Source organism: Lathyrus oleraceus, chromosome 5 (assembly GCF_024323335.1).
Source record: "Lathyrus oleraceus cultivar Zhongwan6 chromosome 5, CAAS_Psat_ZW6_1.0, whole genome shotgun sequence".
Lineage (NCBI taxonomy): Eukaryota > Viridiplantae > Streptophyta > Magnoliopsida > Fabales > Fabaceae > Lathyrus > Lathyrus oleraceus.
The window spans coordinates 310818880-310839963 of NC_066583.1; the positions used below are offsets into that span (position 1 = coordinate 310818880).

Consider the following 21084-nt stretch of genomic DNA (forward strand, 5'->3'; position numbering starts at 1 on the left):
CACGATTCATTTACACGCATAGAATATGTACAATCTAATACAAGATAGTTGGTTCTAACTATTGACACAAATTGCTTCAAAATCAAAATGATATACTTGCTTATAATCATTGCTTAGAATCCATGTGACATAATTAACAGGCAAAACATACCTCAATTAGTGTTTTATGTAATGAAATAACTATAGTAACTTTAGAAAAACACCAACTATGTAATGTTTCACCTTGCACTAATAATAGGATTTCTACAAATTAGCCCTAATTGTGTGTTATGTAATCGTTCCATATTGCACTAATCTAGAATTTCTAAAAATTTGCCCTAAGCGTGTGTGTTCTTCATCCTCGTCTACTTCTGAATGTCTATGATCAGCTTGAGATGCACTTTGATTGTCAATTTCTTCATCTACCTCAACAATCAAGTCTTCATCAGTATCTACTCCTATCAAATAATTATGCAAGATGCAACATGCAAGAATAATATAATTTTGAGTGTCGACTCCATAAATTGCTTCAGCACCACTTGAGATAATTGGAAATCTTTCTTCACAACCCCAAAAGCCCTTTCAACAACATTACACAATGATGAATGACGAAGGTTGAATAACTCTTTTGGTGTTCTATGGGTTTTGTAGAACTCTTTTAAGTGATAATATGTTGATCTAAGTGGTGTAGTCGGCCCCTTTCTCAACATGAATTCAACATCAAGAGTATAAAATTTACCTATAAATAAAAAAATTATTACTAATATTTATAGGGAAAAAAAGTAAATGAAAAAGAATCAGAGGCAGTGCTCTCCCATACTGAAAAAACATTTTGGATAGGAAAGTCTTTCCTACCACGATATCTTGAAGCTTCAGCCAACGGTACGTTTACACGAACATGTGTACAATCAATCGTCCAAACACAATCTTTAAAATAAGGGTAAAATCAATTATTTTCAAGAATTTTTGAAGGAATGTGTGAACCATCTCCTATCTCAATTATCCCACAAACCTCCCCTTCCCCTCCCATCTCCTCTCAAAACCCAACTCCCCAACATAGCCTAAGGAAATAGAAAATCTGCTTAGTTTTTAGGCTACTAGAATTATTACAAATAACAGAATGTTGCAGAAGGAAAGGGTTAGATAAGAAAGAGAAATATGAGGGAGGAGGAAGGAATAATCATCCTCTGTCATTCCCAATCCACTTCTTCATTTAATTGCTTGTGATGAGGATCAACAATTAATTTAGCCTTTAACTCTTCTAGAAACAAGGAATGTGGCTCAAACAACGCAAACATAAACATTCTTGACAATGCATCCGCAACTTGATTATCCTTTCTTGTTAATCAGGTGATTGTAATACTGATTCTAAGTGCCATAAATGATCCCTCCATGATGCACTGTATATCACTAATATCATAAAAAAAAAAACAAGAACAAACTTTCGGAGAGAACTTTGGAATATTTTATTTACTAAGCGCTGGAATGTTGTTGGTGCATTTGTAAGTCCAAATGGCATCACCAACCATTCATAATGACCATGATGAATCCTAAATGCAGTTTTGAATTTATCATCGGGATGAACAAGTATCTGGTGATATCCTCCATCTGTTCCGACTAAGCTTGGTTTGCATCCTCCAAGCGTTCCATTTGGCTTTGTATCATATCACTCACTTTATATGTCCTATGCATTTTTCAGCTCTGCGTATATATCTTTCATGCGTGTGTTGTCTACCATGATGGTATGAAAGTACCAAATGTACTCATAATAATAGTAATGAAAAGGAAAAAAAGGAACCTTAAGGAAATACAAGATCTGCTTAGCTTTTGGGTGTAACAAAGATTGCGTTAAAATATATAATTTGAGGAGTTGTTAATCAATTATATATATATATATATATATATATATATATATATATATATATATATATATATATATATATATATATATATATATATATATATATATATATATATATATATATATATATATATATATAAAAGTTAGCTCTAATATTTAGTGATATTTATTATAAAATATTTGAATCAAGCGTTATCCGTTGAAAGTGCTTCCTAACAGGTAATCGTAAATCAATTCTCAATTTGATTGAAAGAGAAAACATTAAACTCATAAAAGTAAATCAAATCATAACAATAGATAATATAGGTCATCGCAAGGTTCAATTTATAATAATTAACAAATTCAAGAATAGGGACACCCCCATAGTATTGGGGGATTTAGCTATTCATAATAATAAAAATAAATATCTGAATATTGTTAAACATTACAGAAAGAGAAAGATGAAGAGTCCTCAATAGCGAAAATCCTTTGAAGATGATACTACACCTTGATCTACTCTATTTTCCAGCTCTAAAACTGTGCTTTTTGTCATCCAAAATCAGTATAAACCTCAAAAATCACTTTCTGGCTTTAAATACTCAAAACTATTTTTATTTTTTTTGCAATTTTAGACTTTAATACGCATATGAGGGGTGTCATACATGTATGAGGGTGTCTCATACGCGTACGGGGGCAGGACATACGTGTATGGGGGCAAGACATATGCGTATGGGTAGAAATACATACTTTTTCAAATATGACACTCGTATGGGACAAATGATACACATATGGGTAGAAATAACCTCTCTCACCCTAATTAGAATTTGCATTATGTAATGATGAGAGATTAGTATGTTATTTATAAGAAAACTAACACACTAAACTAATGGCTTTTACATACAAGCCCATTACACGAGCTAACTTAAAGAACAAACTAACTTAAATGATTGAGCATAACAAACAAGCTCAATTTGACATGCTAACAATCCTAGCACACTTTGACTATAACATGTGAACCGACTTCGACGACATGCTAAGGTCCTGTCGAATTGTCGAACCAAAAAGCTACCCTTCGACCATACTAGAGTTCGATCCAATATAAAATCTCCACCTTGGAATAAACTCTATAACATCAAGGGAACAAACTAGTTTTCTTGATGCATCTTTATCAACTGCATACAGTGGAAAAACTTACAACTTGGTAATGTCTTGGTGATCATATTAGTATCATTGTGATTTGTCGAAATCTTCAGCACTTGGACTTCTCCACGCTTGATTACCCCTCTAATGAAATGCAGTCTCACATCGATGTGCTTGGTTCCCTCATGATAGGCTGAATTCTTCGACATGTGTATAACACTTTGACTATCACATTTAACAGTGATAACTCGACCTTGAAGTTTTAGTTCCTTAACAAAATCTCCAAGCCACAATGCTTCTTTCACAACTTCAGTGAGGGCGATATATTCCGCTTCAGTGGTTAATAAGGCAACAAACTTCTAAAGTGTTGCTTTCTAACTGATTGATATGCCAAACATAGTGAACACATATCCAGAAATAGATTTTCTGGAATCTATACAACCTGGATAATCAGAGTCGACATACCCTTCGATTTTTGCTTTACTATTTTCACCATATGCTCCACCATAAATTAGGACTCTGTTCAGAGACCCATTTATGTACCTTAGAATCCACTTCAATGCTTGCCAATGAGTCTTTCCAGGATTCGTCATGTACTTGCTTACAAAACTTATTGTATATATTATGTCGGGTCTAGTACATACCATAACATACATCAAAGAACCTACTATGTTAGCATATGTGATGCTATTCATATAAGCTCTTTCGACCTCAGTACTAGGACACTGATCTATACTTAGCTTGAATTGAGGGTTTGTCGGAGTCACAACAGGCTTTGAATTCGACATACCAAACTTGTCAAGAATCTTTCATAGGTATGTATCTTGAGATAAGCATAATTTCGATTGCTTTTTGTCTTTTCGAATGTCAATCCCAAGAATCCTGGATGCTTCTCCTAGATCCTTTATATCAAACTCCTTATTGAGTTCAGCCTTCACCTTCATTACATCCTCGACATTGTTGACTGCTATGAGAATATCATCCACATAAAGCAACAAAATAACAAATGAATGTCCAAGTTGAAATCTGAAGTAAACACAGTGGTCGAACAAACTTCTAATGAAACCTATGTATGCCATAAACTTGTCAAATCTCATATTCCACTATCGAGGAGATTGTTTCAGTCCATATAAAGATCTATTCATCTTGCACACATAATCTTCCTTACTCTTTTCCCCATACCCTTCAGGTTGCCTCATCATGATTGTTTCATCTAGATCTCCATACAAGAAAGCAGTTTTCACATCCATTTGTTCTAGTTCTAAGTCGAACTGTGCCACTATGGCAAATAACATTTGAATGGACATGTGCTTCATAATAGGAGAGAAGACATCATTGAAGTCGACACCTTCTTTTTGAGTGAAACCCATTGCAATCAATCTTTTCTTGTATCTCTTCGATGTCACTCATTCAATTCCTTCCTTAACTTTGAAAATCCACTTACACTTGACTAACCTGGCTCCGTCATATTTCTTGATCAGTTTCCAAGTGTGGTTATAATGAAGAGACTTCATCTTATCATCAATGGCCTTCATCCATTCAGTCTTATTTCGACTCCTTATAACTTCCTTATAGTTTATAGGTTTTTCATCTAGAACCTCACTTCTAGAGATTAAGGCATAAGATATCAGATCTGCATAGCCAAGTCTTTGAGGTGGCTTAATGACTCTTCTCGGACTATCTATTGCCAATAGGTAGTCATCGACAGTTTCCTAATCTTCCTCAGTATCTTCAGCATCTTGTGTTTCTTCTTCAACTTGATTTTGGATTCAAAGAAAAAGGCAAAGTTGGAATAAAATGAAGATTTCATTCATTTATTGAAAAATGTCACTTCTCAAAAAGTACTAAAAGTCATAGGTTAAGTCACTCAAAATTCAAGGCAAAAGTGGTAGAAAAATCAAGGCAAATGCATGAAAATTCAAGTTAATTACTAGTGACTCTTCGCCTTACATCCTAACTTGGTACTTTTGCTAAACTCCAACACCATTGATCTTTAACTACCCTTAACTACCTATTTCTCCACAAGTCATCAATTTACCTAATTATCCTTAACTACCATAACTTCCAAACTAACACAAAAATTTCAAACAAACACAAATTTTAACTTCCATTTTTTCACTCAATCCTATCCACTCTTAATTATTAATCCTATGGTTGAAATTGATGATCCGCAACTTAGGATTAAATTATTTTCTAACCATTGATAAATCCATTATTTAGATCACAATCCAAGGGTGGTCATTCACTTATCAATTCTATATAAACATGTTATTTTTCACATTTTGGGGGATTAACTAACCTAACTTGGAAAGTTCACAATTAATCATTATTTTTCTACCACTTTTTCTTCTCAATTTCTCTCTCAATATTCATCTTCTCTCTCACCCTCACTAAAGTTCATCTTCATCACCATTTAGAACTTCATATTGAAATTCTAAAATGGTGGAACTTAGCCACAATCCAATTTTAATAAAGCATCAATCAACAATCCTACATTATCATCAACAATCATCATCTAAGGTTTATCAAGATTTATCAACAATCATCATCTAAGATTTATCAACAATCATCATCCAAGATTCATCAATTCAAACGTGTTCATCAATATTCATGATTCATCTTCTATATTCACTCATCGTTAAGAATAATTACCAAAGCTTGGGAGTTAATTGGATTAATGGAGTTTATTCTTGAAGTTTTTCGGGTTTCTTTTCCACGCTTCGATTTTCAACACTAACCGGAGAAAATCTCCGCTCCGTCGGTAATCCTTTATCTCCTCCACACCTTTGTCATGAATTATAAGATTTTTGTTTGTTGATCAATTTTAGCCACTGTTTTGAATGTTGCTTATTAAATAAACACTTATTTTGCATAAAACACATAAACTTAAAAAATAGTGATTTTTTCATTTCTTAACCGTTAATTACGTATGAATATATCATTTGAAGCAATTTTTTATCACGATCATGAATAGATTACTTTTTCACGAATCATTATAACGAATATGAATCGATAGATTCTTTACATACTTTGTATTTCACCTTTTCGCACGATTCTTCAAAATTTATGGCTCATTTGCAAAATTAAATCACATACTTGGATTCCTCGTGAAAAATCGAGTCCGGTGATATATAATTTGCATATTAATTATTGATTTAATAATTTTTAGTAGATCAAAATTCAAGAATGTGTGCAAAATTAATGAACAATGTGGAAAATATTCAGACTGCACAGTTTAATGACATGTGGCCTTGACCAATTATTCTTTCCATCTCACTGCGCCACATGGTGTGTAGCTACTAGCTTCCCATTAGCATATAAGACAAAATGGAATAAGGACAAAATAGAGGGATCCCATGCATGAGGGTGTAGCACGCAAGCATGCTTCCAGACATCAGATATGTCGCGGTTGCATCTAACGGTCCAGATTTTTACCTCCATTGACTTTCCCTTTTTTTTTTTACTTTCCTTTTTTTGGGGCAGCATGGGCCTTCACTTTGGGCCTTGGTTGGGGTGCTTTTTGCACCCTTTTTTTCGGACAACACCCTCATATTTCTTTAATTCAATTACATTTTAATTCTATTTTTTTATCTAATTAGGATTATTTTTGTTAATCATGTTTACTTAGATTAATCAAAACTTTTAGGATTAATTAGTATAGCATTTTAATTAGAATAAAAATTAGGATTAACTAGAATATTAATTGTTTTTTTTAATTTAGTTAGATTTCTAAAAATAATTAGGTTTCTTTGATTTGATTAAAATAGTTTTCTTAGAACTTGATTAATTTTTAGGTTTTAGTTAGGATATTGATTAGGATCATATTTTGTCCTTAAATTGGATATCCATGTGAAATGACCATTTTGCCCTTAGGGGTTTATTTTTGTTGTTTTAGCCATATAAATGCAAGCTCCTTTAGGACTAATCTTTGACTTAGAATATTAGATAGTTTTAATCAAGTTTTTGATTAACATGACATGCTCCCTTACGAATAACTTGTGAATAATTCTAGACCTTAGATTAGGCTAATCAACTTTTCAAGTTAATTCAAACCCTCCGATTTAAGTTGATCAAAAATAATTTTGACCAACTAAGTCCTTTGATCATGTATAATCCCACAGTCCATTCATCTGATCAAAAGTCCATTGATCACTTGATGGGACTAATTTCAATAATGTGGATCTCGAAGCTTCAAGTCCAGTCTTTCATACAAGGCATCCCAATCAAATCAAGCAACGAATTATACAAGATGCATCAAAAATCAACACTTGATAACTACGATTCAAATTGTATGCTATGAGTCTTAAGTGATGAGAAATGATGAAACATATTTTCTCCTACCCTTGTCTAGAGTGACTTTGCGTATGGGGTGTAGGCTCTAGCTATTTAAAGCATTTATCCTTGTACATAAGACTTTAGCATAATTTGAACCAAACAATTATCAAGTCTTCTCAACATAACAAACCACATGACATCATCAAGATCAATAATCACATTCTCCTAACAACACTTGTCAATCATTATAAGGGTTACACACTATGACCCTTAAGTAATGAGGAATGATGAGACAAAGTTTCTCCTACCCTTGTCTATAATGACTTTGCGTACGGGGTGTAGGCCTTAGCTATTCAAAGCATTCTCCCTTGTGCATAGACTTTAGTGCAATTGGAATCATGCAATTGACAAGTCTTCTTCAAGCAAGCATCAATCATTCAACACTTCAATAATGAAACACTTTTTCTATCAGCACCTTGTGGTTGTACACCCTATTTCAATCAATTCATTTTTGCCTATAAGGTGGTAGACCTTGGCAATCTTTTCTTTCCTATAAGGTGGTAGACTTCGATAATCTTTTCTTTCCTATAAGGTGGTAGACCTTGGCAATCTTTTCTTGCCTATAAGGTGGTAGACCTTGGCAATCTTTTCTAGCCTATAAGGTGGTAGACCTTGACGATCTTTTCTTGCCTATAAGGTAATAGACCTAGGGCATTCCTTTTGCCTTATAGGGTTGTAGACCTAGGCAATTCAATCTTTCTTGCCTATAAGGTAATAGACTTGGGCATTCCTTTTGCCTTGTAGAGTTGTGGATCCATGCAATTAAATCTTTCTTTCCTATAAGGTAATAGACCTTGGCAATCTTTCTTTGCCCCAAATGGTGGTGTGTACCTTAGCAAACTCTTTTCGTGCATATGGAGTTATAAAATTTGACACTTGGTTTTGAACCTTGACAATCCCTTTGAGTAGCCTTGTAGAGTTATGGACTCTACAAAATCCAATTACCTATCAGGTTGTGGACCTTGGCAGTACTTTCCTTTGCCTTAAGATTTCTGGACTCTGACATCCTTTCTCATTTCCTTTTAAGGTTATAGACCTTGGTAGTTCAATTCTTTGACTTTAGAGTTACAAACTCTGGTAGTGATACCTTGCTTAGAAGGTTGTGAACCTTTGCACTCCTTTTTCTACCTCGAAGGGTTGTGTACCTTGGTAATCAATCTCTTCCTTTGTTTCAGCCGTAGTAGTTCTGAACTACGAAAGCTCTAACTTTGTCATTGCATGGTAAGAATACATAAGCAGGAGAACCCAGATTCTCCGCGAGCTACCTTATTTATTAATCTATCATTCTACATTCATCAATCAATACCATCTTTTTCAGATCGAATATATTTTTCCTTGGATTCCATGCACATCCTTTTATGACGATTTACTTGAAGTCCACCTTGTGGACCAAGAGCTGTTTGACTTATTGTTAGACACTTAATTCCTTTGTTTTTTGTTATTCCAATACAGTGATACCATGCCTTAGGCCCCTCACTTGTTAGTTTACCTTTACTCTTCAGTTCAGAGTGTATTCCTTCATGGGTCCAATATACTATTCTTATTTGATTTCAAATTGATTGATCCCCTACAATGATATATTGTTCCTTGTACCAATCAATACTTTCCTTTGGGTTCCATACTCACCCTTTTACGAAAATTATCCATCTTTATATCAAGAGTTGTTTGGCTTATTGCCAGACATTTAATTCCCTCTGTTTCCAACCATTCCAATACAGTGATACCATGCCTTAGGCCCCTTACTTGCTGGTTTTCCTATTTACTCTTTGGTTCAAAGCCAGTTTTCTCCTTTATGGATTTCCCATGCTACCATTGTCTTTTGGTACAAGTTATTGTTCATCACTTCAATCATACCCTTGTAGTTGTGTTTGTCTTGTCAGTCCTTGTTGCTTAGTTAATCACTTCTTTATTTTCTCTCTTTGTTTCCGTGGTTCCACGAACTACGAATGCTCTGATTTTCTCATTGCACAGTGAGAATACGTAGGCACAAGGATGCGAATCATTGGCAAGCATAATCCTAATTATTCCTTCTGCATTAGGGGATCCTTCCATTCATCTCCATGATGCATTCATAATTCTACCTTCATTCACTTCATGGGATATACCTATATCTTTGAGCCAAATACAATATCTCTTTGAGCTCCATCTTGTGTCACCTTGTGAACCAAGAGTTGTTTGTACTATGAAACCAAACACTTAATTTCTTTGTTTTCGGTTATTCCAATATAGTGATATTGTGCCTTATGCCCCTCACTTGTTGGTTCATACCAATTTTACTCTTGGGTTCAGATTCCACCCTTGTTGGAGTTCAAATCATATTATCCTTTGATTTAGACCATACCTTTATCACAAAACCTCCCACCACTAGTTCTATGAACTACAGAGCTCTGAATTCCTTATTGCACTATAAGGATACGTAGGCATGAGGCCCCCAATCCTCACTGAGCATTTTATCTATTTCTTTTCTTTTCCCTTATTCTTTCACGAGTAACCTTAGATATAACACCCATTCAAGGAAAGAACAATCAAAACAGTTCCCATGGAGTACCATGGATGTTAGGGGTGCTAATACCTTCCCCTTGCATAACCGACTTCCTTACCCAGATTTTTCTTCCCCCGGGTTTTATCGATGTTTTCCTTTTCCTTCGGGAATAAATAAAGTTCGATGGCGACTCTGTTGTATGTTCGAGCGTGCGATGCTTTCAGATATATTTTCGTTAGCTTCACCATGAACATGCATCTCAGAGCTCTAGGTTCGACCTTGTCCTGCCTAATGTGAGCATAGGCTATATAACCAAATATTCTAAGTTTGTCGTGATCTGGTGGATGTTCCGATCAAATTTCTTCAGGTGTCTTCATATCTAACACAGTCGAAGGACATCTATTTATCAGATATATTATTGTCGAAACAGCCTCTTCCTAAAACACATTCTTTAACCAAACACTAGTCAACATGCATCTAACTCTTTCTAAAATGGTTAGATTAAACCTTTCAGCCAGACCATTTTATGGGGGAGTACTTGTAGTAGTTATGTGCCTTGCAATACTAGAGGTTGCACAAAAACTATCGAACACCTCATTCCAAAAATCAAGGCCATTGTCGATTCTCGACCTCTTAACCTTCCTGCCAGTCTGATTTTTGACCAGAGTCTTCCAACTTTTGAAGTTCTCAAAAGTTTCATCCTTAGTCTTCTGGATGGATACCCATAACTTTTTGGAATAATCATAAACTATTGATAGAAAATACCTTGCTCCTGAATGTGATAGACACCTCGCAGGCCCCCAAAGAACAAAATGGATGTAATCAAGGGATTCATGTGTTCTTTGTTTGCCTTTATTGAACTTCACTTTGCAAGATTTTACAAGTACACAGGGTTCACAAAACTTCAGCTTTTCGACTTTATCTCCACCAAGTAGATTTCGTTTCCCTAATTCGACCAGACCCCTTTCACTGGCATGACCCAATCTCATGTGCCAAATTTCTATCTTCGACAAAGGTTTCTTGGATGCAACATCTGCAGAACCACTGACAACTTCAGCCTCAAGGATATACAAGCCTTATTTCTTCACGCCTCTTAAGACTTCCTTCGACTCCTTTATGACTTTTAGAATACTTTTCTCTTATTGGAAAACATATCCTTTCTTGTCGAATTCACCAAGAGAAATCAAAGTTATCTTCAAATTAGGTACATACTTGACTTCAGTCAACAACCTTATTGACTCATCATGGAGCTTGAATCTCACAGATCCAACACCTGCAATCTTGCAAGCTTTATTATTTCCAAGCAATACAAATCCATCATCTTGATCACATAGTTCCTCGAACAAGTCTTTGTTTGGAGTCATGTGCCAAATGCAACTTGAATATATAATCCACTCTTTACTTGAGTCGTCGCTTGAAACCACAAGAACATCAGATGAGTCGAAATCATCTTGAAGAATGGTTATGTTGTCATTATCCTTACCTCCATGACCTTTCAGGCGTTCAAGGCACACTTTTCTTGTATGACCTTCCTTCTTACAGTGATAACATCGAATACCAGATGCATCGCCACTATAAGACTTTTGTTGACCTTTACCCTTCTTCTTGTCGAACTTGCCATCTCTCTTTGTGAATTTCGCCTTAATTGATAGACCTTTACCAATCGAAGATGACTTGCGGTCCTTTCGTTCGTTCAAATCCTTAGAGTACAAGATCGATTGAACTTCTTCAAAGGTCATAAACTTTCTTCCATACAAGAGATTTTCTTTGAAGTGAGCATGTGTTCTGGGCAAAGCGCACAACAGTAACAACGCTTGATCTTCATCCTCAATTTTTACATTGATATTTTCAAGATCAAGAATCAATTTGTTGAAAATATCCAACTGCTCATCCAGAACTTTGTCTTCATTCATCTTGAATGAATATAGAGCTTGCTTCAGTTAGAGGCGATTAACCAATGATTTGGTCATGTACAAACTTTTGAGATTCTCCCAAAGACCCGACATTGTCGTCTCCTTCGAAACCTGTCGAATAACCTTATCACCTAGGCTCAATAAGATGGTGATGTGTGATTTCTCTACCATAGTCTTTTTTACTTTATCCTTTAACGCTCCCTTCAACGCTTCTAAATAACCCTGCTAAACCAATAGGGCTTTCATCTTCAAGCGCCACATACCAAAATCGTTCACTCCGGTGATCTTTTCAATCTCATGTTTTATTGACGACATCTTCTCCACGTTCACCGCACCAATTTGTTGTGAAAACGATGTTGGAATTACAAAATATAATTGATTTCTTGATCGGTAAGAAACCCACAAGAGTAGAAAAGAAGAAAAGAATAAGAAAACAATGAAATTGATTATAAACTGTTATTCTTTACTTTCTCTTTGAAACAAGATTACAAGTGTTATAGAATATCAAATAACATCTCTTACTCTAATTAGGTTTTGCATTATGCAATGATGAAAGACTAGTATGTTATTTATAAGAAAACTAACACACTAAATTAATGGACTTTTACACATATGTCCATCACACAAGTTAACTTAGAGAACAAGCTAACTTAAACAATTGGGCATAACAAACATACCCAATTCGACATGCTAACAATCCTAGCATACTTCGACTACAACATGTGAACAGACTTCGACGACATGTTAAGGTCATGTCGAATTGTCGAACCAAGAAACTAGCTACCTTTCGACCATACTAGAGTTCGATCTAATATCTCACAGTATGATTTATGATTGATGTGTGGATAATGTATGGTTTGATATAAACATTATAAAGGAATGGGTTATTTGTGGTTTATTGTGTGAACAATGTATAATTTTGTGACTAATGTATAAATAATAACCTATGTATAATATTGTCCAAATGTTTATAATACGGTCCATGGATTTTTCCGAATATTAAAATCTAAATTCGCTAATTTATTATCTTGTAGATGTGTCTGAAAATTAAAATTAAGATTCAGAACACACATACAATACATTAGTTTGTCAAATATTAAAATTCAGATTTACCTATTTATTATCAGGTAACCACATAATTCATCCTTTTTTTTATCATATACACAATTGAAAATGAAATATTTTATATATTTTTGGAGGACTAAAACAGTTTATTGTCTTGGCAATCTTACCCTTAAGCTTAAAAAAAAACTATATATATAAAAGAAAGTGATTATATAAGTACTCCAAAAAGTTTGTAAGATAAAAAACTTCAAAAGAAAAAGTTTGTATTAGAAAATAATGTCGGATTGTTGTGATTTTAGTGTCGGATTGTTGTGATTTGTGAAGAAGCGCATATCTCATCATGCAGCGGCCACGCACACACTATAGTCAATGTCATGTCTAGGGAATGACCTCACGGATCTAAACACGTAACCAGACACCCCGTGTTTGTTCCGCGTTTATGCGTCATTTATTTTAGAAAGATAAATGCTACATGCACACATTTAATAATGTCCACTCAGCAATCTTCAACAAAGCTCAGTACACTTAGTCAAAAAAGACAACAAACAATAATACACAATCTCAACCTCTCCACTTTCACTTGTTTAGCTTTTTTGTGTGTATACACAGCACAAACCGAATTATGTTCTTACGAGGAATACCGCACAAACACATCATATATCAGGTCTTATTTAGTTTGACAATCTGGTAGAATTTCATTTCAAAAGGTTTGCTTTTTTACCCTAAAAATGTTCCCTCATTAGATCAACACTCTTTTTTGTGCTCATGTTTCCTTTTTAACCCTTGAAATAATGGCTCTTGCATGTAGATTTTAGTCAACACTATGTACAAATTGAATTCCTAACCTACACTCTATAAAAACAGTATATATTCTTATTTGATTGATGCAGTGTATGTACTGCAAGTTCTAGATGATAGATATCATGTATATACCACTTTTTAAAAGAACTTATTCCCAGGTTGCAGTTTTGTTACGTGAAGTTCTAGAATTCTTTGGAATCAATGTTCGGCTGAGGATATTTGTTTATCTGAAGTTCTAAACCATTGGTTGGTTTTCAATTGGATAGGTCTACAAATATTGATGGAACTTTGAAGAGCTGAGGCATCAGCATATGCATATACTATTCTGGCCAACTCTCTAGTCATATCTCCACCAACTTCAGGAGGCGTTGGTGCTTCGCTTTCTGGTCCAAATTTTTATTTGGACAAGCTCCTATTTCTTCCCACTGATTATGGTTAACTTTCTCTGATCCAATCTTCTCCAATGTGATTAAATCTTCTCCGTCACGGGGTAGTGATGTAAAGGCAATAGGTTTGTGTATATAAACTATAGACAAAGGTTTGAGAGGTTGAATATAAAAGGATTCAGAACAAGCTTAATCTTCTGTCATGGCCATGTGTAGGTGTGTTTCTGTTTTGATTAGAAGGAAGAACAAAATCAAGGTAAAAGTAACATATATTCAGATATCATGTCTGGTTTTGTCTATTAGAGGTTGGAGAACATAATTTACTTGCTTTGTCTCTTCAGGGCATTGAAGGATCTTCAAAAGGGGACCTGGAACAGTTGCATGCCAAAGTACGACACCCAACAATATCATCAAAGAGTCGTGATTTAAAGCCAGAAGCCACCCAGATGAATTCAAGGTGCAATGTGAAAGTTATGAGTCTCGAGAGTCCAATGAAGACTGAAGTACAAGAAGCTTATGACGGGGAAGATGAGCATGAAGATTCACCTTCCATCAAGAGAGAGCTATCTGATTTTGATCTCCAAGTTCATGAAGCTGTTGCAAGCAAGGGAGGATATGATCCAACAGGCAAAGAGATGAACTCCCCCAGTTTATATAAAAAACAAGTCAACATTCAATTTGAAGACAGAGACGATAAATACAACAAAAAGAGCGTTGATTTAATCCTGAGTGGGCATGTCAGTGATCCTGGGATTGGCAAGGGTGACTTCTGGGATTCTCCAAAGCTGAAGCGATCTTGTTCTAACCTGGAAAGAAGGGATATATTACGGAAGACTGCTCATCACTTTCCATCTTCAAGGTCACAGTCATTTGAGAATTTGCAGGAATTATCAGCAAATCAGATGATTAATCTGGAAAGTCCCAGGTCTGTGATGACTCAGCACAGTGCTGATAAAGTGATGTTGAAAAGGCGTTCGTCTAGTCAAGTTCTCCCTTCTGGAAGTAAGAAATTGTGGTGGAAGTTGTTCCTCTGGAGCCACAGGAACATTCATCGACCTTTGGTTAGCAAATCAACACAATTACATCCTGCAAATGCTGTTTTAAAAAATCAATGTGGGTACTCTTCAGACATCCTGGAGCCAAAAAAAGGTAAGACATTGAGACATGTGAGATCACCCTCTCCTGCATCATCCTCAGGAGAGTACTTTAGCAAAAGCGGCAAGGATAAAAATATTGATAATCCAAGGTGGAGCAGATTTCACAAGGAAAAAAACTCGGATTTTTGGACACAAAATCAATGGGTAGCCTTCTCAACAGAACCCTCCTCCTTGAACAGAGTGGATGAGTGGATGAAAGATCTTGAAAATCAGCAGCCACCTCCTGAGGATTATTTTCCTGTTGACAGTATTGGAACCATTGTTCTGCCACCTTCTCCAGATGCTGATAGATCAATTGCAAGAAGCACGACTCAGTTGGCCCGACATCAAGATGCCGATTTTTCAAAGGATATTTTGTACGCCAATAGCGTGGTCCAATCTCTGAATTCAGCCTCAACTGCAGCTCATATATGTGGTGTTGGTATAAAAGCCATCCCTGCAATATCACACTTCTCCAGTCTTCGTTCAGTGAATTTGTCTAACAATTGCATAGGTATAACTCATTCGAGAGAAGAAAATAACCTTCAATATGATTTCAAATTAGAAACAATACAAGCTCCTTTGACTGGTTTCTTCTTCATTGATTTGCAGTTCATATCACACCTGGATTTCTCCCAAAGAGTCTTCACACACTAAATTTGTCAAGAAACAAGATCAGCACCATTGAGGGCCTCAGAGAATTAACCCGATTGCGTGTACTTGACCTAAGTTATAATCGCATCTCAAGAATTGGACAAGGTTAGTTTCTATGCGGGCTGATGATCACTGGTGGTTTTTTATTTCTCGAATCTTAGTCTTCACAGAAGCACTTTCTAAAAATTATTGACTGTTTATCAGGGTTATCAAATTGTACACCGGTCAAAGAGCTATATCTTGCGGGAAACAAGATAAGTGATGTTGAGGGGTTGCACAGATTATTGAAGCTAACAGTTCTGGACTTGAGCTTTAACAAGATAACAACAACAAAAGCATTAGGCCAGCTTGTAGCAAACTACAACTCACTTCAGGCCCTGAATCTGCTTGGAAATCCAATTCAAAGCAACATCGGTGATGAGCAACTGCGCAAAGCAGTTTGTGGTCTTCTTCCAAAGCTAGTATACCTGAACAAGGATGCCGTAAAGCCTCAAAGGGCTCGAGAGATGCTCACTGATAGTGTTGCCAAAGCTGCACTAGCAAACAGCAGCCGTACCTCGAACAGAAGAGCACTGAAGAAAGGTGTCCAAGGAGGATCAAGTTCCTCCAGTGTGCATAGAAGCAGCGCTGGTTTAGCCCAGAAAAGCAGGCACAGGTCAAAGAGCCGATCTAAACATCAGTAGCTGCCTGAAAAAGGAACATTCCACCAGTCTTTTATGTTTCCAAGAACTTATAAACTGGGGCACCTAATGCTTCAACCTAGAACCGAACCAATACGTTAAGGTTTGGTTGTAAGAACATTCAACCAATGGTGTGTTTGCTTCAACCTGTAATTATTAATGTTTGATTTATATACCATAAAGGAGACACTGCACATGGTCGCCAGACATTGACAGTCTCTGTCTAAGACTTGATATAATAAAATCTTCACCATCTCCATTCTGTAAATGTAATATATGGAACTCATTTATCCTCTGGAAATTCTGTGAACTTCATGTATACAATTTTGGCCTTACGAAACAGAAATTGGCCAGCCTAATTGCTACAGTTGCCATTATCATTATCATTAATCCATATCTGAACACTGGATACCATGACAACTGAACAATTCAAAGTAAACAGTATTATGTTCAGCTCATAAAGCAGTAACTGAAGGTCACCGCAAACCTGAATCTGAACAAGACAGCTGGGAACTTTTGGTCAAGCACCCATGATGATCAATCCTAGTAGGCTACTCACTATACACATATCTTATCGTTTATATCATAACTTGGACTCACTCCAAATGAAGAGGTTTGTATGCTCTTCCTGTTGATGCAAGAAATACTATGACTCACATATTCAGTGAAATTGACCAGATATCTTAGCACATCCCTTATAACAACTTCTCATAAAATAATAGTAATTCAAGTAGAGCTCCTTTTTTCCAGCCATGAAAAATTGATTAATAATGGATGAACTCAGGTGGTCCGAAAATACTGTAAACAAATCTGACAGCCTGCACGGTTGGACCTTCACAGCCGAAACCATGGCATTACTGAAAAAATAGTAAACGGGTTAGAAAGCAAACATTGGGAAGGGGCAATAAAAAGAAAGGAAGAGAAATTGATTGAAAAAATTACTAACTTTTGTGACTCAGATCTTTCTGATATGATTATATGAGAATAATAAAGAACCAAAAATTCGTGAATTCATTGCCAATGCCTTACTTGGTTTGAACATTTCTTCAGTAACACTGAATCTGTCCCTAATTTTCATAGGTCAGTGACTAGGGTCGGTGTCAAAAATTAGATATTAGAACTTGAGAATTTGCAAGGTTAATAGAGTGTTTGTAAATGTTCCACCGAAACATGCCTACTTCATCAAAGCATTGCAAAGGCGAAATCAATTCTTCCCACCATTTTGTAATTGATTTATTCATTTTACAGGCATGCAAATATCTAGTATCCATAAGATTTTCTCTGTTGAACTTCGTAGATAAAATAACAAACAAAAAAGAAGGGGATATCTGGTTTATCCTACAGTAGCAAGCAGGGACAATGACAGAGACATAGAAGAATAATTTGAATTTTACTGAAGACTTCTTACCCTGTAAACTCAATTAAAGGATAGAAAGCATATCAAAAGATTCTTATATATTAACTAATTATTATAGTAACTTGAACTTAGTCACTATCTTTTTACCTTAATTTTAGATGTACTCACCAAAAACTAGTACCGAGATGCATGCTTGATGCATGTTTTTTTGTAAATGATATAGTCATATTTAAAAAGTCGAAGAAATATTTAAATGAGATTGGAGACGAATTTTAAAAAAGCATGTTTTTCGCCTAAGCAGAGTAGTAAGACGGAGTATATGAAATGAAAGTTCACCAAAAAAAAGAAACATTTTTAACCTAGAGGTGAAAGTTAGAGACCATATCATCCCTCCTAGAGGTTTAAATATCTTCGATCTTTAATACAAAATGATGAAGAAATAGAAAGGGATATAAATCATCAAATTCAAGTTGGATGACCGAAATGAAGGAAGGCTTCAAAGGTTTTATGTTACGCAAAGGTACTACTCAAGCAGAGGAGAAGATTTTATCGGATTGCGGTAAGACATGTGATGTTGTAAGGAACACAATGTTGGACGCTTAAAAATCAACACGAGAATAAAATAATTGTTGTAGAGATGAGGATGTTGCGTTATATGTGTAATAAGACTAAAAATGATAGGATTAGAAATGAAAATATTAGAGAGTATTGAGGTAGCTCCTATAGTAGAAAATATGATGGAAAATATATTTAAGAGGTTTAGGCATGTAGAGAGAAGACCTATAAATTTTGTGATAAGGAGAGTAGATCAGATGGAGAGAAATCAAACAACTAAAAGAAAAGGAAGATCTAAAAAGACTATAAGAGAAGTTATTAAAAAAATCTCGAGATTATAGATTTGGATAGAAGCATGCTTATGGATAGAAAATTATGACGAAAGGTAATCCCCGTAGCCGACTCCACTTAGTCAGATAAACCTTGGGTTTTTTTTATTATAGTAACTTGAAAACATCTTATAAAGATATTGATCATGAAAAAAATCATACTGCAAAACCTTGATACAAGGAAACATTTCATCGCATATGAAAATTGAAAATATCAGAACCAATATACCTAGATGATAAAATAGTAAAGCTGGCGAAACCTAAAATCTTTGCCATCTATACACTTCTCAGGACACTAACTTAAATTTCACCATTGAATCAAAGAGAATCTGCTAAGCCCATCACTTCCATAAAAAATGAAGTATTTCATCTCAATATAACAAAGTTACTTCACTAAGTGCTCCCATCGATGTTTCTTTTCTTAATTTAAAATCCCTTTTTAAGTAGTTCAGATTCAATTGTTGAAAAAGTTTCAAGTGATAGGTTGACTTTCCAATCCAACATCAGAACCAGGTTCCGTTTCCTGTATCTGAGCATACTTATAAAGCTTCTCATTGAACACCACCTGAGGATCCTTATGAATCAAAACACCATTTCTATCATAACCATCTTTCAAAAACACAACCCAATTCATCTCAGTTCCAGCTAAATAAAACGCCCTTGGCTGCTTAAGCAGCATATGATAAGTATGCTTAGTCAAACTAAACTCCTCTTTAAACTCAACAAGGTGATGAATAGAAGCTCTCTTCTCCAATGTCAAATTCAAAAACTCATGAATCAATCCAACCCTATATTTCTCAGCTTCCAAAGTCCACACATCCAATTTCGACCCATCTGAATAAGGAGACACCAACGGAAGCACGTTTAACAAATTCAGCTTCCTCTTATCATCCAATTCCAAATCCAAATCCTTCCCATGCTTCACCGGAAAATGAAATTTCCTCTTAGCAGCTTCTTCATTAACCATAAACTCTCTTTCGAGCGCACTCACAGCCAAAAGCGGGTCCCAATTAACCAACTCAAGAACATGCTTTCCGTCATTGTTGTTATCTACCGCCACCCGGAAATAATTAGGGTATTTCACAACCCGGTCACGAAAATTATCAGGTATACCAAATAGGTTTCTACAATGATGAATTTTACTAAGTGGAATACGGTGATTCGCTGACAGCATGAGAAGCTTACGAACCTTATCAACACGATCAAGTTCCATTGATTCCATAACAGAATGTTCTTCCGCGAGGAGTTCTTCCATGAGATCGGTGAATCCAAGCCACATTTTTCCATTAGTGTGGCGGTAGGTTTGAAAGAGCAGCGGATGTTGCAGAATGGATCTGGAAACTTTCCGGCCGCGCGGGAAACCGAGTTCGCGGTGGAGTTTCCCGGCGTCGTCAAGCTGAAGAACGTGTTCCGGTTGATTGGAGAGATACTGTTTTGATCTTGTTACGAATCTCATGAGAACATCTCGTTGTACGATTCGTTCGAATTCGATTATGCGATTTGGTTGGGTTTGGATTGGGTTGGTTCGGGGGCTTGATTTGGGTTTGTGTTTTTTCTTGAGCTTTTTTGGGGTTTTTGTGACTAAAAAAGAGGTTGAAAATTGGAGAGTGAACTTGTGGTTAGGGTTTATTAGGGTTTTGGAGTTTGTGATTTTGGAAGGAAATGAGAGGAAGAAGGAGCGAAAAGCCATTGAATTGAAATGAGTAATGATTCTATGAAGAATGAAATCAAGTGTTATAACGGCTATAGCTATAACCAAAATTTAATTTCTAAAGAAAAAAAATCCGACCTACCGGATTCGAACCAGTGACCTAAGGATTTCTAATGGATTTTATCCCAACTACAGTCCTCCGCTCTACCAACTGAGCTAAGGTCGGAGTTGAAGCCTATTCGAATGATAACTTATTAATAGTTTAAAGTTTGGAAAAAAAATTGTATTAAATTGCTACTTCATCCTAGTTTTTATTAGATATGGCTGTGCATATAATTAATTTGATTATTCATTTGTTTATATGATATTATTCATTTTGATATATTGGACATGTATGCACGATTTTCCATCAAATTAGAAAAAAACTCTTAACATCAGATAAACACTTAAGGGAAACTGTTTTCTGTGCAATATACGTGTGTTTTTAATAATTATTGTTTAGAATATGCTGCTGGTATGACAAAATTTAGTTGTAATTTAACTACTACAAATATTAGATAATGTGTGATAGTCTATCTTAACCCGATCAAAGACGGCCCTGAACATTAGTTTGTCTATGAATAAACTTTACATCAAAGTTTCGGATTATGAACTTTGTCTAACCTTGTGAGATCTGCTGATGGATTATGAACTGTGTCTACCACTTTCTTGCAATCAAACTCAAAACTAGTTATTTGATTAGGTGAAATAAGTATCATCAATTTTGTTATGAATCATATAT

At 35.5% G+C, this 21084-nt stretch overlaps 2 protein-coding genes and 1 non-coding gene across 6 annotated transcripts; 1 reads left to right on the forward strand and 2 right to left on the reverse strand.

The window, feature by feature from the left end:
• Nucleotides 1–13227: 13227 nt before the first annotated feature.
• LOC127084221 (uncharacterized) lies at nucleotides 13228–16770 on the forward strand. 4 transcript variants are annotated; one of them, XM_051024636.1, is made up of 6 exons: nucleotides 13228–13461; nucleotides 13822–14066; nucleotides 14158–14197; nucleotides 14283–15591; nucleotides 15690–15836; nucleotides 15936–16770. In XM_051024636.1, the coding sequence occupies exons 4-6, from the start codon at nucleotides 14388–14390 to the stop codon at nucleotides 16412–16414; spliced, it is 1830 nt and encodes a 609-aa protein (XP_050880593.1). In that variant the 5' UTR covers nucleotides 13228–13461; nucleotides 13822–14066; nucleotides 14158–14197; nucleotides 14283–14387; the 3' UTR covers nucleotides 16415–16770. The 4 variants fall into 4 exon arrangements, with proteins under 4 accessions (XP_050880593.1, XP_050880590.1, XP_050880589.1 ...); XM_051024633.1 differs by having other exon boundaries at nucleotides 13714–14197; XM_051024632.1 differs by having other exon boundaries at nucleotides 13822–14197.
• A 221-nt stretch (nucleotides 16771–16991) lies between these two features.
• On the reverse strand, nucleotides 16992–20477 carry LOC127084222 (protein WHAT'S THIS FACTOR 1 homolog, chloroplastic). The gene is made up of 2 exons (XM_051024637.1): nucleotides 18882–20477; nucleotides 16992–17268 (listed from the first exon to the last, which is right to left on the reverse strand). The coding sequence occupies exon 1, from the start codon at nucleotides 20340–20342 to the stop codon at nucleotides 19125–19127; it is 1218 nt and encodes a 405-aa protein (XP_050880594.1). The 5' UTR covers nucleotides 20343–20477; the 3' UTR covers nucleotides 16992–17268; nucleotides 18882–19124.
• Nucleotides 20436–20529, reverse strand: TRNAY-GUA (transfer RNA tyrosine (anticodon GUA)). The gene is made up of 2 exons: nucleotides 20493–20529; nucleotides 20436–20471 (listed from the first exon to the last, which is right to left on the reverse strand). It is a non-coding gene; the product is annotated as a tRNA-Tyr (tRNA).
• Between the last annotated feature and the right edge of the window lie 555 nt (nucleotides 20530–21084).